Raw genomic sequence first — 26,651 nt, forward strand, 5'->3', positions numbered from 1 at the left:
GGGGGGAGCAGCCTTACCAGGCCACAGTAGAGGACAATGCAGCCACTTTTGATGAGAACTGATAGACTAAGATCAGAAAGAAGGAGAGGAGGACCTCCCCTATCAGTGGACTTGGGGAGTGGCATGCATGCAGAAAGGGGAGGGAGGGTGGGATCGGCAGGGGAGGAGGGAGGGGCTTATGGGGGAATACAAAATGAATAAAGTGTAATTAATAAAAAAATAAAAGATTTAAAAAAATAAAAAAATAAAAAGTGCACCTAAAAAAAAAAAAGATGATAATGGAATATTACACACTGTTTCAGTTATCAGTTTGACAACTTAAATGAAACTGACATTTCTCAAAGACACAAGATACCTATAGAAAATAAAGATACCTAAACAATCCTTATCTAAGATTTGTATCTTATCTAAAATTTGTAGTTAATAGCATTGTCTTGAGACCAAAAATTATAAATAATATAATAAATTAGCAACAATATCCTTAAAATAAAAATTTCCAATAAAATATAAAATCAAATCCTGTAGTACATAAAAAGAGAAGTCTTTCATGACCAAGTAGAACTCGCCCTTGTAACTCAGAGTTCCAAGTCTGCTTCAGTGCTAAGTTAATCAATGCAATTCATTATCAAAAGTTATGTATATGCCCTAACCCTATGTATAGTCATTTTATTAGATGAAAAAAAGGAACAACTACAAAAACTAACCAAGAGTATTTGACAATTCATTGTTTTCATGATAAGATCCAGCAAACTAGGAGAAAATAATTATCCCTTCATTGATAAACAATATCCTACAAAAGTCCTATAGTCAACATTATGGTAAAAACTCATTTCTTTCTAATTAAGAAATGATCTAGCTAAAATAAAATCTACTCTCATCACTCTCTTCAGCACTGTCCTGGTGGTCCTGCCCAGAACAATAAGCTATCGGAAGGAAAGACAAAGAGAGTAAAACTGTTTCTGAATACACCTTGAGATACTACCTCCCCGCCACCACACACACGTGCACACATAGCAATACCAGGTACTGGCAAGGAGGTGTAGTAGTTGGAACTGACACAACACAAAGTGGAGCAAGCATTTTGTGGAATACATTTGGAAATTTCTTATACACATACATTTAAATAAATATATACTAATATATATTAATATATATTAGTTACTTGTCTTGTCACTGTGACAGAATACCTGATAAGAAACAAATGAAGAGAGGAAGAGTACATTTTGGCTCACATTTAACAGTTCACACAATGGAGGGAAGGGCAGAGTGACAAGCATCTCCTTGGTGGCAGGCTTACATAACTAGGATTTCTTGCATCTTAGTAGAACAGGAAGCAGAGAAGAGACAGGAAGTGGGAGTGGGTTATAAAACTTCAAAGACCATTTTCAGGGAACCACTTCCTTTAATAAACTTCCACCTTCCACAATTTCCCCAGCCAGTGTTCAAATACTGAGGCTATCCATTTGGCATTCAAACCACTGCATGTACCTCACAACTCTGCAACCCACATTAAATGAAAACATGTAAACAAAAAAGGTGTTTTTGCCTCCTTATTTATAATCATCATTTTTGGATCTCATATGCCTTACTGAAATACCCACTCTGAAAGGCAGGTGGTCCACTTGCAGGATATAAATCGAAAACAGACCAGTGGTTGGCTGGTTGTGGAAGGGTGGGTCACAAGCAGACCTGGAGAAATTTTAGAGTTCCAGAACTTTTCCGTGTTTAGACTGCAGTAGACAAGTGTGCATCTTAATATGTTTTTATCCAGTCCTCCATCATACTTGAAAGAGTATGTTTTACAACATTCAAGTTATAGCTAATATTCCTAACTTTAAATATATATTTCATATAGCTAACTAAAATATTAGTTAACCTGAAGACAGGTCAATAGAAATCCAACATAATTTAAGAAAAAAGAATTAAAAGAAGATAGGCTTTCAGACTTTTAAAGAACATTAAGCAGTAAAATGTAAATGTAATTGGGGTTTCAGGAAAAGAAGCAAAGAGCAGTATGGGAAATCATTTGAACTAGGTATGGCACTGCATGCCTGTGATCTTGTAAAATGAGACCCTATCTCAAAAATAATTGAAACTTAACTTGAATTAGTACTGACCAAAAAATGAACAAAATTGGATTCAAAACAACAGTATCAATCTTAAATCTAGGAACAAAATAACAATCTTAAATCTAGGAAACTCAGTGAACAAATGGGGGAGGGGGGAAATTTTCTTTTTCTATTCTTTTTTTCTACTGAAAAAAAAAAAGTCAGAGACACAACCACAAAAGCAGTTAACATTCAAGAGAGGTAACAGCTGGATTCTCTTAATTGAGGCTGAAGCACAATGCTATCTATTAGGTACTGGTGAAATCATTAACCTATAATTTCTCAAGACTATATCTTTATTTTTTATTTAATAATTTTTATTTTTTATATTAATCACAGGTTATTTACTTTGTATCCCAGCTGTAGCCCCCTTCCTCATTCCCTCCCAGTCCCACCCTCCCTCCCTCATCTCCTCTCTGCCCCTTTCCAAGTCCACTGCTAGGGGAGGTCCTCCTCCCCTTCCATCTGATCCTAGCTTATCAGGTATCTTCAGGACTGGCTGCCATGTCCTCCTCTGTGGCCTACAAGGCTGCTCCTCCCTCGGGTGGGGGGAGGGATATCAAAGAGCCAGCCATTGAATTCATGTGAGAAATAGTCCCTGTTCCCCTTACTAGGGAACCCACTGACCTGGAGAGGACACCAGATAGAAGTTCAGGTCCACAGGGAATGGGAAGAACACTTGGGCTTAACATGCTGACCATGCTCTGGTCTCAGCTGCTGCTCAGATCTCACGTCACGGTATAGTCTGACATATCTAAAGTGCCTCGCCTAGCAATTTTTGTCCCTCTCCCACAATTCTTCTAGTAGACTATGAATCAGTCTAATAGATTATAACTCATTTTACTTCTTAAGGAATATGGAAAAACGGAAAATGCCCTGTGTACTGATAAAAGTTCAGTATTACTGTGAACTTTTGAGGGAGCTGTGTGTTTATATATTTGGAACACAAAATATGTTTCTTTAACTTTGGGTTGTAGTTTTAAAAGTTTCAGAAAACTGATATGAAAAATAAACCAGATTTTAATTAAATTCTGTGCAATTTTTCTTTTCTCAGTGGTAAAATGTCCATTTCCAGTACTACAAAATGGAAGACAGATATCAGGATTTGGAGAAAATTTTTCCTATCAAGCAACAGTGATGTTTGAGTGTGTGGAGGGTTTTTACATGAAGGGCACTGACACAGTGGTCTGCAGTGCTAATAGCACTTGGGACCCCCCCATCCCAGTATGTCTTAAAGGTACAAAGGTTGTCTTATTTCCCATCTTTATTTTTCTGGTGGTTTTTGATTGATTGTTTGTTTTTAAATTTATTTCTTTGATCAAGTTAAATATTATGATACCTGAAAAGCAGTAATTTGGCAACTATCTCGGGCTTATATTCATTCCTGTGCCATATATATGACATAAAATTCTGCTGTTGTGACTTTTTTGTTTTTCTGTGAGCTTAAGTTTATTAGAGTTTAACAGTGTATAAGTTCTCTTAAAATATTTCTGTATAGAAAGTAGATTGAAACAATTTTTAGAGTAAATTGAAGCCTGATTATTGCTATATAATTAAGTCAAGAATGAAAGGCATGGCTTGTGGTAGTGAAAGTTGGTCTGTTGCATTATTTTGTTTTCTAATGTTGTCTACCCCTTTAAAAACCTTCAACATTTGAATTATTCAGGTGTAGTACAGTTCTCCTTACATGCCAGTAATGTGTTTTATCTGATCCACATTGTTATTTTGTTTTCTAGTGTCAACTCTTCCCAGCATAAAATTGCCAATTTTCACTTTCATATTTAATAATTTCCTGCTTATATTGAAAAAAAACCCTTAAACTCCTGGTGATTTTTTAGATACCCTTTAAATTCCTGCAGTGTCTACTTACTCATCATTTTCAGTACATTTGGTAGTACAGAGAGAATATATTTGTAGTCATTTCATTTGTCAGATGTAGAAACTCTTATTTGCAAAACAGCCAAACGTGAATAGGAAGTTATGTGTATTTCCATGTGTTAAATAATCTACTATCTTTCTTATATAGGTTTAACACTTAAGTAGGATATCTTTAAGGGAATTAACATAATACTTGTTATGTAGGAAGTTCTTAGTTAGCTAGCATGACTTGTCTACTTAAATCAATCTTAATGGAAAAAAAGATTCTTGGCTTCTGCTGGTTGATGTGTGTTTTCTGTACTAAGTGTTGCTACTTTATTCTTTTCCCCCAAGTGATTTACTTATACTTTTGCTCCTTATCATGTTAGTCTCAAGTAATTTTTCACTTTCTGAACTGCAGTTAGTTTAGCAGTGGGAGTCTTTTTAATCAGTTTGTTGTTTAGAGTCTTGTATGTAGCCCAAGCTGGCCTCAAAGTCACAATACTCCTCCTTCAGTCTCTTTAGTGCTGGAATTACAGGCATGCACTATGCCCAGCTTTTCAGTTCTTTTTAAGTAGTGCATATAAATAGAAATTTCTGCTTCCTCTATAATAAGACCTGTATTTTCCATTTCCTTCCCACTCCCCTTATCTACTTAAAATGTTTATGTGTTATTTTTGTCTTTGACAGGAAGCTTTGACAATAGAAACTAGATTTCCTAGCAAATGAGAGCTAGGAAGTCTCTACTACTGAAATGAAATAGTTTTTTTTTGTTTGTTTGTTTTGACTCCTAATCAGCTTCTGTTAAGCATGGAGAAGTTGCTATAATGGGAGGAACCAGCATTCCCACTGCAGTGCTTGTTATGGGTCCACTTGGAGGAACCAGCAGCCACACAGGGTTGTAGCAAGAGCATTAGGCAGTGCAGACTGTTCACAGGATCTTAGCTTGGACTCTGCCTAACTGACTTCATTTCTATGAGCTTTGGATACCTGTTGTGTTAAGGAGGATATTGTTCAAATGAGTCTGAATTACTGGTCCTAACTTGTTTAAAATATATCCTATATCCCTAAGATTTTAAAGGATGGAGAAAATTGAGAATTGTACATGCTCACCCAGTAATTAGAATACCTTCCTTCCTTCCTTTCTTTCTTTCTTTCTTTCTTTCTTTCTTTCTTTCTTTCTTTCTTTTCTTTCTTTCTTTTCTTTTTCTTTCTTTTCTTTCTTTCTTTCTTTTGAGACTAGGATAATGTGGAACTCACAGAGATCTTCCTGCCTTCCAAGTGCTGGGTTTAGAGACACACACCACCATGCCAGCCTTTGTAACACATTTTTATAATTCCTACAAGAGCTTGATACCTCCTGATAGCTTCCTTCTATATCTTAGTTGTGTATCTGTTGAGAGAAATCTTTGAAAGAATTAACAATAAGCACTTGATAAAAGATTTATAAAACACTAATCTAGGTTCTCATTTGAAAGACAAGATGTGTGAGAAAAAATTAAAAAAAGAGAAACTAGAGGAATCCCCCTTAAAAAAAAAAACCCTTGGTAGACTTGTCAGTCACTTTTAATTGTCCTTTAAGGAAAGAAGTGCATTGGAAAGCAGCAGAGGCAGCAGCAGCCTGTACTGGTGTTATGGTAGGTCTGATGGTGTGTGAAAAGTGGAGAGATTATGATGCGCTTTGTATGACTTGTTAGGATGCATATTTTTACCCTGAAAACATTCTCTTTATAATATATTTTTAGTTACCTTATAGTATTTGTATTTGTAAAAAGCAAACCTGTACTACACATTCTTGTACATAGGCCTGTGCAATTCTATACGTAGATCAAACGTTCATAGACTAAATCCCTAGAAGTAGAATTATAAAGAACAGAAAATACGTATTTTTAATCTTTTTGAAAATGTCAATAATAGAATTAAATCCATAGTTTTATACTAATAAGTCAAATGAATTGATAGACTCATTTTATTTTTCTAGGTTCTATGCCTACTCATCCTACCAAGTCTCCAGTTAACAATTACCCAGGTTTGATAGTGCTTTATCCTAATGATATAGTTCAGAGTTCTGTAAGACATGGGTAAAAAAAAAAAAAAAAAGGATGTCTTGTTTCTTCATTTTTAAAAAATCAGGCCTAGCTTTTTAAATTTACATTTTAAAATCATTTTTTGATTTTAGGTGTTTAAGTATAATGCTGTCCAAATCCTCAACTCAAGTGACCTTTGCCTTTAGGTCCAACGGTCATTTATTCATATCCTTATTCCATTTTTCTAAAACATTTTGTTGGTTTGAATTTAACAGTTTTTTAAATAAATTAATGTAAAATGAATGTTTTTCTAGTATTTTATTTTTATTAATAAGTTTTAAGTTTTCTATATTGCTAGACATAGATTTATTTTAGTAGATTTAAATGATATAAAAAATATAAAAATGATATAAAAATGATAAAAAAATGATATAAAAATGTTGCCAAAGTTAATTGCTACTAATATTTTTAAGGTTGCTACTAATATTTTTACTTATTTTTGTACATCAACCTACTTTCCTTTTTTCATTATTTTATGTGGTCTGTGTGTGTGTCTTTTTGCATGTATGTGGAGGCACATGTATTGGAGTATGCATGTGCTTGTAAAAGACTGAGGTTGATGTTGGGAATCATTCTCAGTCCCTCTTTTACCTTAGTCACTGTGGCAGGATGTCTCAATAAAACCCAGAGCTCACAAATACAGCCAGCCTCTTGAGTGTCTAGGAATCCCATCACCTTTCAAGGCTAAAAATGCAGGTAGACTGCCTATATTTATGTAGGTGTCTGGGAATCCAAACTCAGATCATTACTCTCATGTGTCAAGTGCTTAACCCCTGAGCTATTTCTTCAGCCCACATTTTTTTTAAAGCAAAAGTATATCAAACTACATACATTTTCCATTGATTTGCTCCTCCCACTTAATGTCTTAGATTGGGTTTATTTAGATTTAATCTCATAACAGTTGCATAGTATATACCATACTTTACCATTCTCCTAGTGGTCATGTGTTTTACATTAAGGAGTGATTAGCTATAATTAATTGTTCCACCAGTAGCTATGAGTTGTATGTTGTGTAAAAAGCTTTAGGTGAGGATGGGGATGGAGAGATAACTCAGTGTTTAAGAGAAAGTCCTGTTCTTGTGAGGGACTCCAGTTTGATCCTCATTACCCATGTGGAATGGTTCATAACCACCTATAACTCCAACTTCAGAGGATCTCACACTCTCTTCTGGTCCTGTAGATACCTGAAAATACATGGCACACACATAGAGACACATGAAATAAAAAAATAAAAAACTCTTTAAATAAGAAGAGACTTTTGGTGTTCCCCTGCTGGGAATTACATAATTTCAGTCATATATCTGAGTTCTTGGTACAAAATTGTAGGTACACTTGAAACACATCATCATGTGTTTCAATTTGTAGGAAGGGGTAACAGGGTTCCTCCTTCTCTCATCCCCATTTAGGGGCTAAGAGAGGGTGATGGTTAAGTGAGCTATAAGCAGAGCTTCTTCAGCTGGGGAGAAGACAGCTTACCCATCTTTCCATTGTACATAAAGTCACAGGTATTCCAGCCCTCTTTCTCCTTTGAAGTCTGTGTCAGATTTGTTTTTTCCATGATAGTCCTTGGTTGGAGTATCAGTCTCAGAAAAGACCTCTGGGCCCAGATTTTTTTTTTTTTTTTTTTTTTTTTTTTTTTTTTTTTTTTTTTTTTTTGGTTCTGTTGCTCTCCTTGTGGAGCTCCTGTCCCCTCCAGGTCTTTCATCTTCCCATTCTTTCCTAAGATTCCCTGCCCAAAGTTTGTCTATAAGTCTTAGCATCTGCTTTGATACCCTGCTGAATAGAGTCTTTCAGAGGCCCTCTATGGTAGGCTCCTGTCCTGTTCCCTGTTTTGGTCTATCCTGTTTGCCTTTCTGAATGAGGATTGATCATCTTACCCAGGGTCCTCCTTCTTGCTTAGCTTCTTTAGTGTACAGATTTTCGTATGTTTATCCTATATTATATGTCTAATATCCACTTATAAGTGAGTATATATCATGTGTGTCTTTCTGCTTCCGGGATACCTCACTCAGGATGATCTTTTTAAAACTATAGTACTATTATTTTTTAAATGTTTGACGTGTCTTTTTAAATATCTAGATCGCGCTCACGTTAATTTTATAATTTGACCAGACAATTCTTTGGCATTGCATACACTGACATTCTTGTGCAACCGATTCCCTTCTATCATCTCTGAAGCTCCCACTCTTAAATGATGGCCTCCCTTTCCTCCCTCTCCCAGTAGCTGCTGAACACTGTTTTCCTTGTTTCCCCTGATAATTTTGTCTGTTCTAAGTACTTCCTACAACTAGTTCATGCATCATTCGTCCTTTTGTGTCTTACTTACTTCATATAGCTAAATCCTTTTAAAACTAAATCTTTTTAAGATCCATGTAACTTTTGTGCTAGAACTTTCTTTTACATCTGAATAATGCTCCACTTTTTATATTGCCACATTTTGCTTATTTACTCATCTGTTGATAGACTAAGGTTGGGTTGTGTATTCCTCCTAGCTATTCTGTTTTGAACATAGAATTAGACACCTGTTCAAAGTTTCCACTTTTAATTCTTTTGGTGTACACTAGGAGTAGCACTTGTAGGTCATAAGATGATTCAGTTTTTTTTTTTTTTCCTGAGGAAATGTTGTGCAGCAGCTCATGAGTTTATCCTCCCACTAACAGTGAACAAAAGCTCCAGATTTCAGACAACTTTACTATTGGTTTTACTTTTGTTTCATTTTGTTTTATTTTTTAAACAAGAGCCACCTGTTTGTTTTGGGTTGCTATAGCAGAATACCACAGATAAGATGATTTATAATGGTCAGAAACTTACCTCCCATGGTTCTGGATTCAGGGATATATGTAATGTCAAAGTGCTGCTATTTAGCAAATGCTTTCTGCTACATCATAACATGACAGAAGGGAAAAGAGAGGTAGGGAAAAAAAGTATAATCCTGCAATAATGAATCCAGTCCCTAGATAATGACACAGCGCATTTGTGTCCTCATCATTTCAGTGCCCTTATGTTGGCAAGAATTTATTCATGAGTTTTAAAGAAAATAAAAATTCAAGCTATAGTGTATAGTTAGTAGAGATGATCAGATATTGTTAGGTTTTACTTCCATTTCCCTATTATTAGTGATGTGTTGAGCATCTTTTCATGAGCTTATTGGTCAGCTGTGTATCTTCTTTTGAGAAATATCTAATCAAGTCCTTGGACTTTTTCTTTTATTTTTTAAGTTTTATTATTATTATTATTAACAATTTATTCACTTTGTATTCCAGCTGTAGCTCCCTCCCTCATCTTCTCCCTGTCCTACCCTCCCTCCCTCTTCTCCCCCTATATCCCTCCCCTAGTCCACTGATAAGGGAGGTCCTCCTCCCCTATTATCCTACCCTAGGTCTATCAGGTCTCATCAGGAGTATCTGGATCCTCTTTCTCTGTGGCCTAGTTAGGCCACCTTGCCAGGAGTTGATCAAAGATCCAGCCACTGAGTCCATGTCACAGATAGCCCCTGCTCCTCTTAGAACTTAGTAAGTTAAACATCAAGAAAACAAGTAATCCAATTAAAAATGGGGTACAGAGCTAAAGGGAGAATCCTCAACAGAGGAATATCGAATGACAGAGAAACACTTAAAGAAATGCTCAATGTCCTTAGTTAGTCATCAGGGAAATGCAAATTAAAATGACCCCAAAATTCCACCTTATGTCCATCAGAATGGCTAAGATAAAAAACTCAAGGGATGACAAATGCTGGAAAGGTTATGGAGAAAAGGAACCCACCTCTATTGCTGGTAGGAATGTAAACTTGTACAACCACTTTGGAAATCGATCTTGTGCTTTTTCAGAAAATTAGGAATAGTTCTACTTCAAGATCCAGCTATACCATTCCTGGGCATATGTCCTTGGACTTTTTAAATTGGGTATGTTGCTACTAAGTTTTAAGAGTAATTTAAATATTCTATAAATAGCTTATCAAATATACACTTTAGAAATTTTTCCTCTCATTCTGTGCATTGCTTTTTCACCCTGCTTGTCTAAAACTTTTCATTTTGATGAAATTCAATTAATCTCCTTTGCTGTTATTGTTGCCTGTGCAGAAAACAGTGTTCAGCAGCTACTGGGAGAGGGAGGAAAGGGAGGCCATCATTTAAGAGTGGGAGCTTCAGAGATGATAGAAGGGAATCGGTTGCACAAGAATGTCAGTTATGCAATGCCAAAGAATTGTCTGGTCGAATTATAAAATTAACGTGAGCGCGATCTAGATATTTAAAAAGAAATCGTTGTCAGATCTATAAACATGAATTTTCCCCATATTTTCTTCTAAATTTTTTATAGTTTTAGACACTATCTTCAATAATTTAATAGAAATCAAAGATTTCTATTTTTATTTTGAAGCTCTAACTTCATTCTTTTGGCTGAAAATATCTAATTTCCCAACACCAATTGGTGAAGAGACTATTCTTTCCCAATGACTGTTCCTGTGCATCCTTGTTAAAAATCACCTTAAAATGTGTATTTCTGAGTAATATTCCATTTCATAGGTCTGAATGCCTATCTTTATATCAATATCACTCTGTTTTAATATATATATGTGTACATTTTGAAACCAAGAAGTATGAATTCTGTCAACTTTGTGTTCTTCAGATTTTATATTGATTTATGGTATATTTTTCTACTAATGCAGAATTAAAACATCGTCATAATTTTAATAGGGGTTACATTGAGTCTGTAAACAGCTTAAGTAATTTTTTATCTAGCAAACAGAATGTCTGTATTAGGTTTTTGTTGTTGCTATGGTCAAATATTATGAGAAACAATTTATTTTTGTAATAAAGTTTTATTTATTCACTTTACATCCTGATTGCAGCCCTCTTCCTCCTAGCCCCTCCCTCCCCTCTCCTTCTCCTTAGAAAGAGGGGAGGTGCCCCCTGGGGACCAACTTATCCTGGCACATTAAGTCATTACAGACCCTCCCACAGAGATCAGACAAGGCACCCCAGTTAGGGGAACAGGATCCCAAGGGAGGCATCAAAGTCAGACAGGGCCCCTCTTCCAGTTGTTGGGGAATCCACAGGAAGACCAGCTGCACATCTGCCACATATGTGCAGGGGGCCTAGGACCAGTCCATGCATGCTTTTTGGTTGGTGGTTCAGTCTCAACCTCCATTGGCTCAGGGTAGTTGACTCAGTAGGTCTTTTTGTGTAGTCCTTGACCCCTCCTGCTCCTTCAATTGTTCCCCTAACTCTTCCATAGGACTCCCTGAGCTCAAATGTTCAACTGTGGGTCTCAGCATTTGTTATCATCAGCTGCTGGGTGAAGCCTCTCAAAGGAGTTATGCTAGGCTCCTGTCTACAAGCATAGCAGAGTAACATTAATAGTGTCATAAATTGGTTCTCTCCCAATTGATATCAATTAGGGCTGGTCTTTGGTTGGCCATTCCCTCAACCTTTGCGCCATCTTTGTCCTTGTACATCTTGTAGGCAGGACAAATTTTGGGTTGAGTATTTTGTGGGTAGGTTGGTGACCTTATTCCTCTACTGGAAGTCCTGCATGGCTACAAGAGGTGGCCACTTTAGTCTACATATCCCTGCTGGTAGGAGTCTCAGTTAGGGTGACCCCTTTAGATTTTCTGGGGCTTCCCATATCTCAGGTCTCTGTCAAGTTCTGAGATGCCCCCCATCTCCCATTTTCATTTTCTAACTCGGTCCTCTCTCCCCTGCTTTCCCTACTCAAATGAGTATTTTTTATTTCCCCTCTAAGTGAGATTCAAGCATCCTCTCTTGGGCCTCCTTGTAACTTAGCTTCTTTGGGTCTGTGGGTTGTAGCACGGTTATCCTGTACTTTATGGCTAATACCTACTTACAAATGAGTACATATCATGTGTGTCTTTTTTGTTTGGGTTACCTCACTCAGGCTGATATTTTCTAGTTCCTTCCATTTTCCTACAAATTTCAAGATGACCTTGTTTTTTTTTAAATTTTTTATTAATTACACTTTATTCATTTTGTATCCCCCCCATGAGCCCCTCCCTCCTCCCCTCCCGATCCCACCCTCCCTCCCCTTTCTGCATGCATGCCACTCCCCAAGTCCACTGATAGGGGAGGTTCTCCTCTCCTTTCTGATCTTAGTCTATCAGTTCTCATCAAAAGTGGCTGCATTGTCCTCTACCGTGGCGTGGCCTGGTAAGGCTGCTCCCCCCTCAGGGGGAGGTGATCAACAAGCAGGCCAATCAGATTATGTCAGAGGCAGTCCCTCTTCCCATTGCTATGTAACCCACTTGGACACTGAACTGCCATGGGCTACACCTGTGCAGGGGTTCCAGGTCATCTCCACGAATAGTCCTTGGTTGGAGTATGAGTCTCTGGGAAGTTCTCTGTGTTCAAATTATCTTGTTCTGTTGCTCTCCTTGTGGAGTTCCCGTCCCCTCCAGCTCTTACTATTTTATGTAAGAAGTGGGAAATAGTATGACCTTGTTTTAAATAGCTGAGTAGTATTCCACTGTGTAAATGTATCCACACTTTATCCATTCTTTAGTTGAGGGACATCTGGGTTGTTTCCAGTTTCTGGCTATTACAAATAAAGCCACTATGAACATAGTTGAACAAGTGTCCTTGTGGTATGGTGGAACATCTTTTGGGTATATGCCCAGGAGTTATATAGCTGGGTCATAAAGTAGACCTATTCACAAATTCTTGAGAAACCACCAGATTGATTTACAAAGTGGTTGTACTCACACCAGCAATGGAAGAGTGTTCCTTTTGCTTCGCATCCTCGCCAGCATGTGCAGTCACTTGAGTTTTTTATCTTAGCCATTCTGAGGGGTGTAAGGTGGAATCTCAGAGTCATTTTGATTTGCATTTCCCTGATGACTAAGGATGCTGAGCATTTCTTTAAGTGTTTCTCTGTCATTCAATATTCTGCTGCTGAGAATTCTGTTTAGCTCTGTACCCCATTTTTAAATTGGATTATTTTGCTTGTTGTCTAATTTCTTGAGTTCATTATATATTTTTGGTATTAGCCGTCTGTCATATGTAGGGTTGATGATCTTTTCCCATTCTCTTGGCTGCCATTTTGTCCTATTGACAGTGTTTTTTGTCTGTTTTTTGCCAAACAGAAGCTTTTCAGTTTGATCTTAGAGCCTGAGCTGCTGGTGTTCTGTTCAGGCAGTTGTCTCCTGTGCCAAAGAGTTCAAGGCTCTTTCCCACTTTCTTCGTTAGCAGATTTAGTGTGTCTTGTTTTATGTTGAGGTCTTTGATCCACTTGGACTTGAGTTTTATGCAGGGTGATGCATAAATATGGCTTTACTTGCATTCTTCTACAAGCAGAAATCCAGTTAGACTAGCACCATTTGTTGATGCTTTCTTTTTCCATTGTATGGTTTTGGCTTCTTTGTCAAAAATCACTTGTCCATATGAGTGTGTGTTTATTTCTGGGCATTCAATTTGATTCCAGTAATCAACCTGTCTGTTTCTATGTCATTTTCATGCAGTGGTTATTACCATTGTAGTACAGCTTGAAATCAGGGATGGTGATATCTCCAGAAGTTCTTTTATTGAACAGGACTTTTTTTTTTTAAAGCTATTCTGGTTTTCTTGTTTTTCCATATAAAATTGAGAACTGTTCTTTTAAGGTCTGTAAAGAATTGCATTGATATTTTGATGGGAATTGCCTTGAATCTGTAGATTGCTTTTGGTAAGATGGCCATTTTTACTGTGTTAATTCTACTGATCCATGAGCATGGGAGATCTGGAAAATCTAAATGAAATGGACAAATTTTTTTGATGTATTCCACTTACCAAAGTTAAATAAAATCAGGTAAACAAGTTAAATAGTCCCATAGCCAATAATGAAATAGAAATATTCATTAAAAGCTTTCCAACAAAAAACAAAAACTAACCTAAAACCAGAAAGCCCAGGGCCAGATGGTTTCAGTGCAGAATTTTATCAAAGAAGACTATCAAAGAAGAGATAATACTAATATTTCTTGAACTACTCCACATAAAAGAAACAGAAGGAACATTGCCAAACTCATTCTTTAATGTCACAGTCACCCTGATACCTAAACCATACAAAGATCCAACAAAGAAAGAGAATTTCAGGCCAATCTCCCTTATGAACATTGATGCAAAAATACTCAACAAAAGGGGCATGCATGGAGAAAGAGGAGGAAGGGAGGGATTGGAAGGGAAGGAGGGAGGGAACTAGAGGGGGGATACAAAGTAAATAAAGTGTAATTAAAAATAAAATTAAATAAAAATTAAAAAATACTCAACAAAATAAGAACACATCAAAGATATCATCCACTATGACCAAGTAGGCTTCATCCCAGGTATGCAGGGGTGGTTCAATATACGGAAATCCATCAATGTGAACCACCATATTAACAAACTGAAAGAAAAAAAAACACATGATAATCTCCTTAGATGCTGAAAAAGCATTTGACAAAATCCAACATCCATTCATGTTTAAAGTCTTAGAGAGATTAGGGATACAAGGCACATATCTAAACATAGTAAAGGCAATATACAGCAAGCCTACAGCCAACATCAAACTAAACGGAGAGAAACTTAAAGAAATCCCACTGAAATCAGGGACAAGGCAAGGCTTCCCACTCTCTCCATATCTCTTCAACATTGTTCTGGAAGTCCTTGCTAGAGCAATAAGACAGTCGAAGGAGATCAAGGGGATACAAATTGGAAAGGAAGAAGTCAAATTATCACTATTTGCAGATGATATGAGAGTATACTTGAGTGACCCCAAAAAATTCTACCAGGGAACTCCTACAGCTGATAAACACCTTCAGCAAAGTGGCCGGATACAAAATTAATTCAAAAAAATCAGTAGACTTCCTGTATACAAAAGACAAAAGGGCTGAGAAAGAAATTAGGGAAACAACACCCTTCACTATAGCCACAAATGACATAAAGTACCTTGGTGTAACCCTAACCAAGCAAGTCAAAGACTTGTATGAAAAAAATTTCAAGTCTCTGAAGAAAGAATTAGGAAATGATATCAGAAGATGGAAAGATCTCCCATGCTCATGGCTTGGCAGGATTAACATTGTAAAAATGGCCATCTTACCAAAAGCAATCTACAGATTCAATGCAATTCCCATCAAATTACCAACACAATTCTTTACAGACCTTGAAAGAAAAATTCTCAATTTTATATGGAATAACAAGAAACCCAGAATTGCTAAAACAATCCTCTACAATAAAAGATCTTCTGGAGGTATCTCCATCCCTGATCTCAAGCTGTACTATAGAGCAACAGTTATAAAAACTGAATGATACTGGCATAGAAACAGAATGGTGGATCAATGGAACCAAACAGAAGACCCAGAAATAAACCCACACACTTATGGACACCTGATCTTTGACAAAGATGCCAAAACTATACAATGGAAAAAAGATAGCATCTTCAACAAATGGTGCTGGTCTAACTGGATGTCTACATGTAGAAAAATGAAAATAGATCCATACTTATCACCCTGCACAAAACTAAAGTCCAAGTGGATCAAAGACCTCAACATAAAACCAGACACATTAAATCGGTTAGAAGAAAAAGTGGGGAAGACCCTAGAACTCATTGGTACAGGAGATAACTTCCTGAACAGAACACCAACAGCACAGGCTCTAAGAGCAACAATCAGTAAATGGGACCTCATGAAACTGAAAAGCTTCTGTAAAGCAAAGGACACAGTCATAAAAACAAAAGACTATCAAAGAAGAGATAATACTAATATTTCTTGAACTACTCCACAAAAAAGAAACAGAAGGAACATTGCCAAACTCATTCTTTGTCACAGTCACCCTGATACCTAAACCATACAAAGATCCAACACAGAAAGAGAATTTCAGACCAATATCCCTTATGAACATTGATGTAAAAATATTCAATAAAGCACTGGCAAACTAAATCCAAGAACACATCAAAAACAGCATCCACCATGATTAAGAAGGCTTCATTCAAGGGATGCAGGAGTGGTTCAATATACAAAAATCCATCAGTGTAAGGTACCATATAAATAACCCAAACAAACAAACCACAAAACACATGATCATCGCATTAGATGCTGAAAAAGCCTTTGACAAAATCCAACGCTCCTTCAGGTTAAAAGTCTTGGAAAGATCAGGGTTAGCAGGCATATACTTAAAAACAATAAAGGGAATATACAGCAAGCTTATAGCCAACATCAAATTAAATAGAAACTTAAAGCAATTTCACTAAAATCAGGGATGAGACAAGGCTGCCCACCTCTCTCCGTATCTCTTCAATATAGTACTTAAAGTCCTAGTTAGAGCAAGAAGATAATTAAAGGAAATCAATGGGATACAATTTGGAAAGGAAGAAGTCAAAATATTGCTATTCACAGATGATATGATAGTATACATGAATGACTCCAAAAATTCTACCAGAGAATTCCTGCAGCTAATAAACACCTTCAACAAAGTGGCTGGATAAAAAATTAACTAAAAAAAAAAAAAAAAAAAGTAGCCCTCCTGTATATAAAGGACAAACAGGCTGAGAAAGAAATTAGGGAAATGATACCCTTCACAATAGCCACAAGTAATATAAAGTATCTTGGTGTAACTCTAACCAAGCAAGTCAAAGACCTGTATGACAAGAACTTCAAGTCTCTGAAGAAAAACATTGAAGAAATAAAAAGATGGAGACAAATAATATGAAAGGAAAAAAGAAAGGAAAGAAGATTTATTTTCACTGTTTCAAAGTTTGGCATATATTCTGCTAACACCACTGCTGTAGGCACTGCTGTAGGCAGTGGTGAGGCGGAACATCTGGAGGTAGGAGTGTGTGGCATAGGAGCCTTATCTTCTAGCAGTGAGAGATCAGAGAGAAACAGACCATGTATAATCTTCAGAGGCATGTACATCTCCCCCAGCAGGGCCCCCTTACTAATGCTGCCATAAAATTAGAGATCTATCAGTGGATTCTATTACTTTAATCAGAGCCTTCAAAATACTACCATTTTTCAATGACCGGGTCCATCAGTTGAGTGCCAAGTCTTCATTTAACACATGAGCTCTTATTTTTTTTTTAATCTTTTACAGCAAAGTTTTTTAGATTTCCTGTCTTTTACTGCTTTGTGGTTATTCTTAGTATTTTACCTTGCAAATGCTATTTCAAATAGAGTTGTCATAATTTTCTTTTTAAAGTATTCATAGTTCTTTGTATGTTGATTTTATATCCTGTGACTTTGCTAACCTCATTAGTTCAAATAGGCTTTTGTGGATGACTGTCTACATACCATCCTGTGGCTGGATGCAGCAAACTAGTAGTAGAGTGATAGCCTAGCATGTTTAGGCCTGGATTTAACCTCAACAACACGGAAAACAAAGATCACATCATTTTCAAACATATTTTTACGTCTTCCTTTCTTAGCTTTGGTTAAATTCCAACACCATGTTGACTGTAAGTGGCAAACATGGGTACCCTATCTTGTTCCTGATTTTAGAGGAAGAGTTTTCAGTCTTTCATTATTGACATTAACTGTGGCTTATTTTGATGTGGCATTTTGTTGTTGAAAAAAATTTTTCCTGCCATTTCAGATTGACAACTAAAGTATTTATTGAGCTTGTTCAGTGTCTTCAGTTTTAATTAGAATCTCATGACATTTACAGACAAATTTTGAGAATATACTAAAAAGAAACTGTGTATGTTACTATATAATATTACTATATGGAATGTTAGTGGAAAGAAAGCTAATAGTAAAAACATGAAACTAGGATTTACTGATGCTATTCAAAATAAAAAATATTAATGTGCTATATAAGAAAATGAAAGTATAGGAGTTTTTATACATGGGTGAAAAATAAGCTTGGAAATTTAAAGGATTCATTTTTTTTTTGTTTTATTTTGCTTAATCTGTATCTCTTTCTCTTTTTTTCCCTAGGATATCCTAATCCTCGTGAAGGAATATTTGGCAAAGAATTAGGTTATTATTTCAGTTATTTATACCCCTGAAGTATGAGACCTTAGGAGTTTACATGGAAATATCATACATTTCAGTTACTGGCAGTTAAAGAAGCAGCATATCTTGTTAGTAGTGATAGTTGACATTTAGGATTACTTATTTTGGGCTAACACCATGACAAATGTAAGTACTATTATGCAGAGTAATATGTAGGTAAGTACAATTTCATAGATGGGTCTTAGTGTAGGAAATTTTATAGGCTGAGGTTAAAGTACATAAAACACAACCATGGTAAATTGAATTCCTAAGTTGAAAATGCACTTAGCATGTCTGCCTGAAGATTATTAGAGATGGTAACATAGTCAGGGTTCTGGTTTCACTCATGTGATCCTGCTTGTGTAGGAAATGTGGCTTGCCTCTGCTGCCTAAGATCTAAGATAAGATTCGCTACCTAAGATCTAAGCCTTATGTTATATTGCTAACCCAGGCAAAAGTCAAAATTCAAAGTTCAACACTGGTTTCTGCTGAATATACATTAGTGTCATACCAAATGTAGAGTGAAATCATTCAGTCAAACCATTACAGTTTGAGAACTGTCTATATATAATTTAGCTTCAAATTCTGTAGTCACTATGTGTCACTGTGTCAACAAACCCAGTGCTTCTTAAACTGTTAAACATATGATAACCACGAAGAGCAGAATTAAGACCAAGACTTCATTCATACCAATTTAATGAAAATTATGGACTTTAGAAGCAAATACTTCAGTAGATATAAATACTTTCAAACTTTAAGATTTTGTAGAATTTAATGTTCTCTGGTAGACCTAATTAGCATTAATTGTTAATTTGCTACAGCCTATAGTCACCTGAAAAGGCACGGTCACTGTAGGGATTGCCTAGATCAGATTGGCTTGTGGGCATGGGAAAAGGGGGTTGTCTTGATTGTTGAGTTATGTAGGAGATCTGTGGACAGCTCTGAACAGGTAGTTCTGCACTGTATAAGAAAGCTAGCTAAAGCTGGGCAGTGGTTGTGCAAGCCTTTTAATCCCAGCATTCTGGAGGTAGAAGCAGCTGAATCTCTGTGAGTTTGAGGCCAGCCTGATCTACAGAGCTAGTTCCAGGACAACGTAGACTACAAAAAGAGACTCTGTCTCAAAAACCAACCAACTAACCAATAAAACAAAACAAAAAGAAAGCTAGCTAAGCATGAACCTACTATCAAGCCATCAATAGCCTTCCTTCAGGGTTTCTGCTGTGTTCTCTCAGCTGTGAGTTTCCTGGTTAAAGGTAATGTTGTGTGGAATAGCCAACAGGCCTGCCTTCAAGTTCTGCCTTGAATTCTTACTGTGACTTACCTGAGTGAATGATAACCCAGACAAATTTTTTCCTTCCCTATGTTGCTTTTGACCAGAGTATTTTTATGTCATCAAGAGAAAGAAAACCAGCAGACCCAGTTAGTTAGTCAACTATGCTTGTTTAAATTCCTCTGCATAACTTAGCAATGCAGTAGGTAGTTTTTGAGCATGTCACATAAGTGCTTCTGCTACTGAGCTGTATAGCCATCTCTGAGGTTACACTTTGAGAAGGGAAGGTCTTTGGTATTTAGGACTATCTCTTCATTTAAGGGTGAGGGTGGGGTTGTGAGAGCATAGGGATGACAGGGCCCTCATAAGGTAGAATATTATTTGTAAAGAATTGCAAATAGCATCTGTTTAATTAATTGATTGAAACTTATTTATAACATTCTACAGATCTACTTTTTGGGAAAGATGGACTTCTTTTTAAAAATTATAACAAATTATAGATTGCATACTGAACTAAACCAAATATAAGAAGATCATATATTGAGTAATGATTTTCCTCTATTCAGTGAATTATAATTGTTCTGTAATCATTACTAAATAAGCTGATGTTGTAAGAAAAGCAATAACACTGAAAATTGAATTTTACATGTTGGACACAAAATCTGGAAATGGGCCTACAAGTATTCTGTGATTAAGATGTCTTGGGTATATACTGATTGTGTTCAAATTAGATAAATTAACTTTTATTATTCTCTTAAGTATAGATTATCTAAACTAATCTAGAGACTTCTATATGCTTGGCTCTTTTTTTTTGTTAGATGCATGGATTATTGCTCTGATTATTATTACTTCAAGTAAGTATCAGAAATTTTTCACTGCTTAAATTTGTTACTGTAAAGCAGTACATTTAAAAAAAAGTTTCTTGGCTTGTATAGTTTTTAAACTTGAAATTAACTAACATAGAAAAACCTTGTTTTTTATGTGTTATCATTTGTTAACATATTATTTTACAAACTGTTTCTACTTAGAAGTAGCCTGTAAGCAATGCATGCTTTCTTAAGATGACGTACTATGAAGCATCCTGATTATGCTTTTGATGATTTTTTTTTTAATTAAGCGAGAGATCTCCTCGCTTACATGGTCTGTGATTCCAGGGAATTACATTTAGAGAATAAAGATGGAGAGCTGGGCATGATGGCGAACGTCTTAATCCCAGCGCTCCAGAGGCATAGAAAGGCAGATCTCTGTGATTTCAAGGCCAGCCTTGGAGAGTTCTTAGACAGCCAAGGCTGCACAGAGAATCCCCGTCTCAAAAAAATAAAAAGCAAAACAAAAGGAGTGCAGATGTAACATAATGCATAACTGCTTACCACTGAAATATAAGTGATTTATTTCTTCTGCTTAGATTTTGAGTCTTGGCAATCTTTCTCAGAGTTACATAGTATTTATTTCTATTTTCTTGTAGTTGTTGGATTTGTTGTAATTTGTCTCATTATACTCCGATATCTTGAGTACAGGAATAAAGGGTAAGTATTTTAAGTTGTTAATTGGGTGCAACTGATTTGTCCTTTGCCTTGAGCACCCTTGTTTTTAAAGTATGCCTATGGTAATGTGTCCTACAAATTGCATTTCTTTGCTAAAACATCATCAGCTACTTTTAACATCATTGCAGCATAGGGATCTGCATGAAGTTGCTTGTTTAGCAGCTATAAAACCTAGAACCTTTGCTTGGACAAAGCTCATGGTAGCTCAATAACTAATTGGTTTCCCATAGTAAGGGGAACAGCGACTATCTCTGACAGGAACTCAATGGCAGGCTCTTTGACCTCCCCACCCCCCAAAGGAGGAGCAGTCCTGCTAGGCCACAGAGGAGGACTTTGCAGCCAGTCCTGAAGATACCTGATAAAACAGGGCCAGACGAAAGGGGAGGAGGTCTTCCCCAATCCGTGGACTTGGAAAGGGTCAGGGAGAAGCTGAGGGACGGAGGGTGGGGTTGGGAGGTAATAAGGGAGCGGGATACAGCTGGGATACAGAGTTAATAAAATGTAACTAATAATAATAAACAATAATAAAAAAATACAAAAAAAACCCTTTTTCTATGAAATTTAAAGTTTAAGTTGCCTAGTGAAGCAAGGTCATTATGAAGCTTTCCCTGCCCTATTTTCTAAGTTCAAAAGCAGCCAAAATTAAATTTGAAATATTTCAGTTTATAGTCACAGGAATTTTTATGATAAAGCTTACACTTGTCTAACTTGGCTAGTGGTAAGATGCTATTTAGGTGCCTGATTTTTTTTTTTTTTATAATTTAGAGTTATTTATTAATGTTAACCAGGGTGATTAAGACCATCACCATTTGATTTCTCCATTCTGATCTCCTAATTTTTTAAAACTACTAACTCATTCATTAATGACTTAGAAGTAGCTGAAAGGCTAAAATTCACAGGGAACTCTATTATCTTTTATCTGTGTTCTATTTGTATAAAGATGAAAACAAAGGGGGATTAAAACAAGAAAAATTATAAGTAAGAAAAGAAGTAGGTATTTAGAAGAGACGGAGGTATTCATAATGTTGTGTCCATAGGTAAAAAATAGGGAGTAAAAGTTGCAAAATTTTTTGAGACTGATACTCCAACCAAGGACCATGCATGGAGATAACCTAGAACAGATGTAGCCCATGTCAGCTCAGTATCCAAGTGGGTACCCTAGTAAGAGGAACAGGGTCTGTCTCTGACATGAACTCAGTGGCTGGCTCTTTGATCACCTCTCCCTGAGCGGGGAGCAACCTTACCAGGCCACAGAGGAAGACAATGCAGCCAGTCCTGATGAGACTTGATAGGCTAGGGTCAGATGGAGGGGGAGGAGCGCCTCCCCTCTTAGTGGACTTTGGGAAGGGCATGGGAGAAGATGAGGGAGGGTGGGATTAGGAGGGAATGACGGAGGGGGCTGAATATATAATATAATATAAAATATAAAAAAATAAAAAATTTTAAAAACAGAAAATCTAAAACTTAACAAAAAGTTGCACAATTAAATGTGGCAAATTTTCATATAATAGAAGATTTGGAATAAATCTTAGAACACAGATCAGATTAGTGCTTTGAAGTTTCTCATAAGATTTAGCTAATTTCATTTGTTTTCTTGTCACTTTAAAGTAGCTCTGAAATCATCCCTAATAAATATAAGACCCTTGTTTCATGTTTCCTTTTAAATTAATCATCAGGTTTGGGCTATACAATAGAAGTATATTCTTCAATTTTAAAAAGTTCAATCTTTTTATATAGTCACTTAATTCTAATTTACTTAAATAAAAACATCACACAGCTAGATTGAGGAAGCCATTCAAACACTTGACCAGTCCCAAACTCTATACATTTTAATGATCTTCTATACCATTAGTATAGCCATATTGAAGCAATGGACCTTTACATTTTCTCTTTCAATCACATTTTTATTCACTTACCCACAGCCAAAAAAAGGGGGGAGGGGACTATGACAGAGTTAAAGCTAGACATAGCAAATACATTTTGAAGCTTTTAAATGTTACTTTATTATATATTTTAAATACCTGCAATTCCTTTATTTGAATCTCAAATCTTGTATTTATGGAACATGTAATAATAACATTTGATTTATCTATTGGTTATATTTTTAAACTACATGTATTAAAAATGTCAGTAGGGAATAGTATCAGTGGTTTTATTATTATAAAAGGTCTGTCTAAAAATAACTTCCAAAGAAAATAAAATAAAGTAGCTTTTCATTACCATTTTTACTGTTGTTTATAACAACTCCATAAAAATTCATGATTGATCCCTAAAAATATTAATATACTATACAGATGGTACAGATACCAGTTAATGGGTCTTTTAAATCTAAACAATTATCTGATTATTGCCCTCACAAATTAAAGGTTCAATAATGACTTGAAAATCTAAAAATAATTTGTTTTGCAATTCTTCTTGTTCATATGTAACACCACAGTAGTCTAACAAAAAATTAAATATCTAAAGATATTTTGGAAGATAATTTGTCTTCAAACAGTGCAATGTAGTCACTGTAGAGTAGCACGACTTTAGACAAGAATGGTGTGGGAGGTAGTTAATTGCCTCTTAATTGCCACTGAGCTAAAATATAAATTGTATTGATAGTCTTTTAGGATATAATTTTCCCTGTTTAATGACAAGAAGCCAATGTAACATATGATGGTTAAGTTAAAAGTTAGGTTTTCCCCATGCTTATTATGCACAAGGCACTGAGTCAATCTGCAGCACACACACACACAAAGTAATATAATTTTCAGAATGCTTGGCTTCAGAACACTGAAGTCCATATACAGAGGTCTGGGGGATTTCTGTTGTTTGTTTCAGAGAATATCCACTATGTACCCTAGCTAGCCTCAAATTTGTGATGATCCTCCTGACTTGCCTCTCTAGTGGTAATATACCAAGGACCGAGAAAAGCATTTCTTCTTTAACATCTTTGTAGAGCCATGAATCAACTGGAAATCTCCTGATCCTTTGGTCTAAGATAGGTCTGAGACCTACTGGCTAATGCACTCCCAAGGGTGCTGTTTGGTCCACTGAATAATATTATCCATGGCCCCATGTTGTTGAACTTTAAAAAAACACTGTCAAGCTCACTGTCTTTTTCATTTCTTTTCTAATATTTGAGGTCATTAAGTCTTTCTTTTTCTTTTTACTTTTCCACTTTTCTTCCCCTCTTCCTTCCTTGTTTTTGTTTGTTTGTTTGTTTGAGACAGTGTCTCACTATGTAGCTCGTCTATCTTCAAACTCACTTTGAAAACCAGGCTTGCCTCAGACTCACAGATATCCAACTGCCTCTGCCACCCAAGTGCTGGGATTAAAGGCATGCACCACTATACACTATACCTGGCCATTTTTTTAAAGACTTGTTTGCTTTTTATGTGTAGAAGCGTTTTGTCTTGTCTACATGTATGTAAATGTATGTGCCTGGTGCACAAGGAGGCTAGAGAAGGGCACCAGTTCCCCTGGACCTGGAGTTACAGCCAGTTGTAAGCTACCATATGGGTAGAGGGATTGGACCTAGGTCCTCTACAAGAACAAGTGCTTTATCTCTCAGCCATCTCTCCAGCCCCTGTGAGATCTCTTTTTATCTCTGTGTATCTTTTTCAAGAGTGTGTTAACGGTGGTCTTTATTTTATTTAAACTTTTTGTGCTATTTTCTTAATAGTGCTTAATGTCCTTAATCTTTCCCCTCAAGGTAGCTTTCATTTCCTCTGAGTTAACAGGAATAAAGAAATCTATTTTCTCCTCTAATCTCACTTGACAACACAGAAGACTGCTATGAGAAAGTGTGTAGATTTTCCACACACAGTTAAAAATCAGTCTGATCTGCAGCTGACACCAGTTGCTGTCCTTCATTTCCTTCAATTCAGATTGCTTAGGTAGACCTCCACAACTCTCTTTCAGATTTTATTTTACCTGTGCTTTTGACCCACCAACTATAAGTTAAGGTCCCCACACCTCTTATTCAATCTGCTAGAATGACTCAGAACTCAAACTGGATAAACTGTAGTTAATATAAAAAAATAAAAATTTAATTAAAAAAAAAGAACTCAAACTGGTTTGAACTGTAGAGAAAAAGATGTATGTCATAGAAAGAGTAAGAAAACTCCATGCCTGTGGGGGAACTACACCCAGGAACCTTCTTTTGTCCATCTGCCTGGAATCTCCAATCCCAATCCTTTCTGCCTTTTTCTTTTTTTAATAATCATGATTAATTATATCATTTAGGCTTCAGACCTTCCCCTTCTTGGGAGGCTGGGCAGTAGGGGTGAGTTTGAACCCTCAAGTACTGTCTAGACCTTTTCTGAAGCTTCTGAGAGGTTCCAGCCATGAGTCAGTTCATTGGCGCGCGCGCGCACACACACACACACACACACACACACACACACACACACACACACATCTCTTTGAAGAGTCTAAGGATATTAAAAGTTGTTGGCTATAGAAATACAGACTGTATTTCACAATATCACATTGCATCCGTAACTTCTTATATAAGAATATAAAATGTATGGTTACTTTTCTATATTTAGGGGATAACTGAAAGAAGGCATAGATGTTCTCGAATTGCTGTTAAAGAATGGTTTTAAAAGCAGGCTTTCAGGCAAACAGATATTTGTAATGACTTGAGAGCATAATTCTTCTTCTCCGGCCCTCATCATGAAGTACAAACATTGTACAAATAATACTTTTCAGAGTATTAGCATCATTTAAGTTTGTGAAAAATAGCCGAAAGGTTAAAAGTATTCTGTGATTTGGGTTACTGACTCTAAGTTATAACAAAAAGGATAGAATTTGGACTGAGGGGGTAGCTTATCTGTGAACTATTTGCCACACAAGCATGAAGACCTACATAGAAAGCCAGGTGTGGTGGCACATGCTTGTAATCCCAGCACTTGGGATAGAGATACACAGATTCCAGGGGCTTGCTATCAGGTCAAGCCTGGTCTATCACATAAACAAAAGAGTAAATTTAGATCATCGACATGGGTCTTAAATAAGTCCAGTCCACTTGCTTCTCTCCATTTTCCTTCCCAGTCTCCTTTCTTTACTAATTTCCTCCTCTTCGAAGCAACATACTGTTTGATTTCCATCTTTAAAAGTCTGTGTGCTTCTGAACAGCTGCTTTTTATTTAAATATTTTCACTCGTGGACCTTTTTTTTCATATTTGCATGATTTTCTTTAGCTAAGGTTTTCTTTACTTACATCCCTGGAAAGGTAAGAGTTATTCCATAAGTATTATTTGCATATTTTGTGTGCTTTATTATCCATAACAGTAATTTTCATTGTTTTCCATTAGTGATGTTTATTACTTGGTTTAACTTAAATTGACTGATTTAATTATTTTGTCATCTGTAAGTTGTTTAGGGCTTAAATGATACAGCTTAAAAACTGGTCAGTACAGACAGCTGAGGAGTACCAACACATAGTGCAAAAAAGCCAACGATCCAATTTAGTTCAGCATTTTTTTCTACTTAAACTTTTGATCATTCAACAGATTGTTCTACAATGTACAATGTTTTTGTAACAAAGAATACATACGAAAATATTGTGTAATTGTTTAGAAAGCATGTAACAAAATTTAGAGACATGTTGTAGGTTACATAGGGATCATCCTGCACATTCCTTTAGTCCCGGCACTCAAGAGGTAGAGGCAGGCAGATCTAACTTTGAGGCCAGCTTGATCTACACAGTGAGTTCCAGCCAAAGCTACGTAATGAGACCCTGTCAAAAAGAAAGGAAAGAAAGAAAGAGGAAAAAAAAGAAAAGAAGGAATGAAATAAAGAAAAACTAATGGAAAAGAAAAGAAAAAATGTGTATCATGAAAA

The 26,651-nt window shown here is 36.2% G+C and overlaps 1 protein-coding gene across 4 annotated transcripts in view; it reads left to right on the forward strand.

The window, feature by feature from the left end:
• Nucleotides 1-26,651, forward strand: part of Cd46 (CD46 molecule) — a 49,874-nt gene that overhangs the window by 17,709 nt on the left and 5,514 nt on the right. For 2 of the 4 annotated variants that reach the window (XM_055609254.1, XM_055609255.1), the window contains exons 6-10: nucleotides 3,163-3,345; nucleotides 5,947-5,994; nucleotides 17,949-17,990; nucleotides 20,094-20,129; nucleotides 20,741-20,801. In XM_055609254.1, the coding sequence (XP_055465229.1) occupies nucleotides 3,163-3,345; nucleotides 5,947-5,994; nucleotides 17,949-17,990; nucleotides 20,094-20,129; nucleotides 20,741-20,801 (370 nt within the window). The remainder of the gene's footprint in view (nucleotides 1-3,162; nucleotides 3,346-5,946; nucleotides 5,995-17,948; nucleotides 17,991-20,093; nucleotides 20,130-20,740; nucleotides 20,802-26,651) is intronic. The other 2 variants (XM_055609256.1, XM_055609257.1) reach the window with 2 other exon arrangements.

The sequence above is a fragment of the Psammomys obesus genome, unplaced genomic scaffold (assembly GCF_907164565.1).
Source record: "Psammomys obesus unplaced genomic scaffold, mPsaObe1.curated_primary_1811, whole genome shotgun sequence".
Taxonomy (NCBI): domain Eukaryota; kingdom Metazoa; phylum Chordata; class Mammalia; order Rodentia; family Muridae; genus Psammomys; species Psammomys obesus.